The 2,341-nt window shown below is 41.2% G+C and overlaps 1 protein-coding gene across 1 annotated transcript; it reads right to left on the bottom strand.

The window, feature by feature from the left end:
• Positions 1-440: 440 nt before the first annotated feature.
• On the bottom strand, positions 441-1,692 carry LOC121018421 (olfactory receptor 2J3-like). The gene is given in 1 exon segment (XM_040457150.1): positions 441-1,692. A coding segment is annotated over 1 exon segment (945 nt). The 3' UTR covers positions 441-747.
• Positions 1,693-2,341: the final 649 nt, after the last annotated feature.

Below are 2,341 nucleotides of genomic sequence, written 5' to 3'. Positions count from 1 at the left end.
AGAGCCTAGAAGTCTGTCTGTCTCAGATATTCCTTATTGCTCCTCGGGCTAAATGTCTGCCCCAAGCACCTCTCTTAATGATCCCTGGCCTATAATGACTCTTACCTCACAGGCTATATCTCACAGCTCTTTAAGTGATTTCCATCTCTTATACACTTCCCACCACCTTGAGAAAGAAATACAAAATGCTTATGTTTGCTTCAGTATTTCAGAGACGTTCTTGCTATAATTCATAAAACATATTTTCTTACTGTTGCTATGGGGTATTAAAAAATACAGATGAAAATTCCTCTCTATATGAATTCAAAAAAGAATAACAGTATTAAAGAAAAGATTTGAGATATATCACTATGTCTTTAGCTAAACCAAAAATAGAAAACAAATTTTTTAGCAAATTCTTCCTTAAAAGCAAGAAGTTAAAAGACAATAGGCTGGTTTTTAAAAAAGTATATCATCTTTTTATAGGGATTTCATTTCTTAATTTTCAATTAAGAATGGGATACCTTTGTTTTATTTATTGTACCACAGAAAATATTGATGCTTGATCTTGGTTTTACATGGATGTTTGCTCCACTGAAGATTGAATGGTATTTAGACAGACTTTAATTTATATCTGTGAGTCAGAGCTCTGTGGTTCTGAGAGACACACACTCCACTGGTTCTGACAGAGTGAGTAAACGGGAAAGTGGACGATGGATTGATGCAAACGAGTCCTTGCTGGAGAGGTGCATTGCTGTCCTGTAAAGGTCATGAGTGCACGGGCCTCTCCCATCCCACTAGTCTCCTTACTGCCCCTCTTACATCTTTGTTTCTGAGAGTGTAGATTAGAGGGTTGAGGCTAGGTGTGACAACAGTATAAAAGAGGGCAATGAACTTGCCTTGATCTTGAGAACTTTCTGATGGTGGCTGCAGATATATGCACAAGATTGGAATGAAAAAGAGGGACACAACCATAAGATGGGCTCCGCGTGTTCCAAAGAGTCTCTGAGGTCTGGTTGATGACTGCATCCTCAGCACAGCCTAGGCAATGGCACCATATGAGCTGAGGATCAGGATGAGTGGTATCAGAACAAAAATGAAGCTTGTGACCAGGAGGGTCAGCTCATTAGCACATGTATCAACACACAATAATCACAGAAATGCTGGAACTTCACAGAAGAAATGGTCCACTTGGCGATGTCCACAGAGGGGGACCCAGAAGGTAAAGGAGGAATGAAGTGCTGAGTTGGTAAAGCCGCTGACCCAGGAAGCCACAGCCAACAGGTGGCAGAAACGAGGGTTCATGAGCACAGTGTAATGCAGGGGTCTACAGACAGCTGCATAACGGTCATAGGACATGACCACCAGGAGGACACACTCTGTGGTTCCCAGTGCAAGGGCAAAGTAAAGTTGAGTCATGCAACCGGCATAAGAGATGGCCTTTTCTGGGCCCCAGAGATTGACCAGCAACTGAGGGATGGAGCTGGTGGTGTAGCAGAGATCCAGAAAAGAGAGGTTTGAGAGGAAGAAGTACATGGGAGTGTGGATATGGGCGTCCAGGTATGACAAGACAATGGTAAAGAGGTTGCCTATCAATGTCATCAAGTAGAACATCAAGATAAGCACAAAGAGAACTACTTCCAGATGAGGCCAATGTGAAAAACCCAGTAGAATAAAGTAGCCTTCAGAACTTTCATTTTTCCCCTTCATCATTCACTTTTTGTTACCTGAGGAAAGAATCACATACTTCCCAAAAACGTAAGAAAATGCTCCAAGAATCACAGGCACACATGAAAAAAAAAAAATAAGCCAATTAAAAAAATTTTTTTTCAACGTTTATTTATTTTTGGGACAGAGAGAAACAGAGCATGAATGGGGGAGGCACAGAGAGAGAGGGAGACACAGAATCGGAAGCAGGCTCCAGGCTCTGAGCCATCAGCCCAGAGCCTGACACGGGGCTCGAACTCACGGACCGCGAGATCGTGACCTGGCTGAAGTCAGACGTTTAACTGACTGCGCCACCCAGGCGCCCCAAAAATAAGCCAATTTAAAAGGACTACCACTGTTCAACTCTGGGACAATTTGGGCATTAATAGAAACTACACTAAGAAGTTGAGTGAAGTAAGAATCCACAAGCTCATAGTGAGATAGATAGATGGATAGATAGATAGATAGATATAAATTATTAGTGGAGAAGAAAAAATTATTCCTGCCAATAGGATTCTAAAAATATGTATACAAGGAATGGTAGAGCTAAAAAAGGTAAATAGATGCTAAAAACTAGTGACTCAAATATGATGAGAATCAGGATATTTGCATGCTCTAAAATACCTCCCCACTAATTACTTGTTAATTACAAAAT

The sequence above is a fragment of the Herpailurus yagouaroundi genome, unplaced genomic scaffold (assembly GCF_014898765.1).
Source record: "Herpailurus yagouaroundi ecotype Mexico unplaced genomic scaffold, PumYag 219, whole genome shotgun sequence".
NCBI lineage: Eukaryota > Metazoa > Chordata > Mammalia > Carnivora > Felidae > Herpailurus > Herpailurus yagouaroundi.
This window is presented reverse-complemented; position numbering and strand designations above follow the sequence as displayed.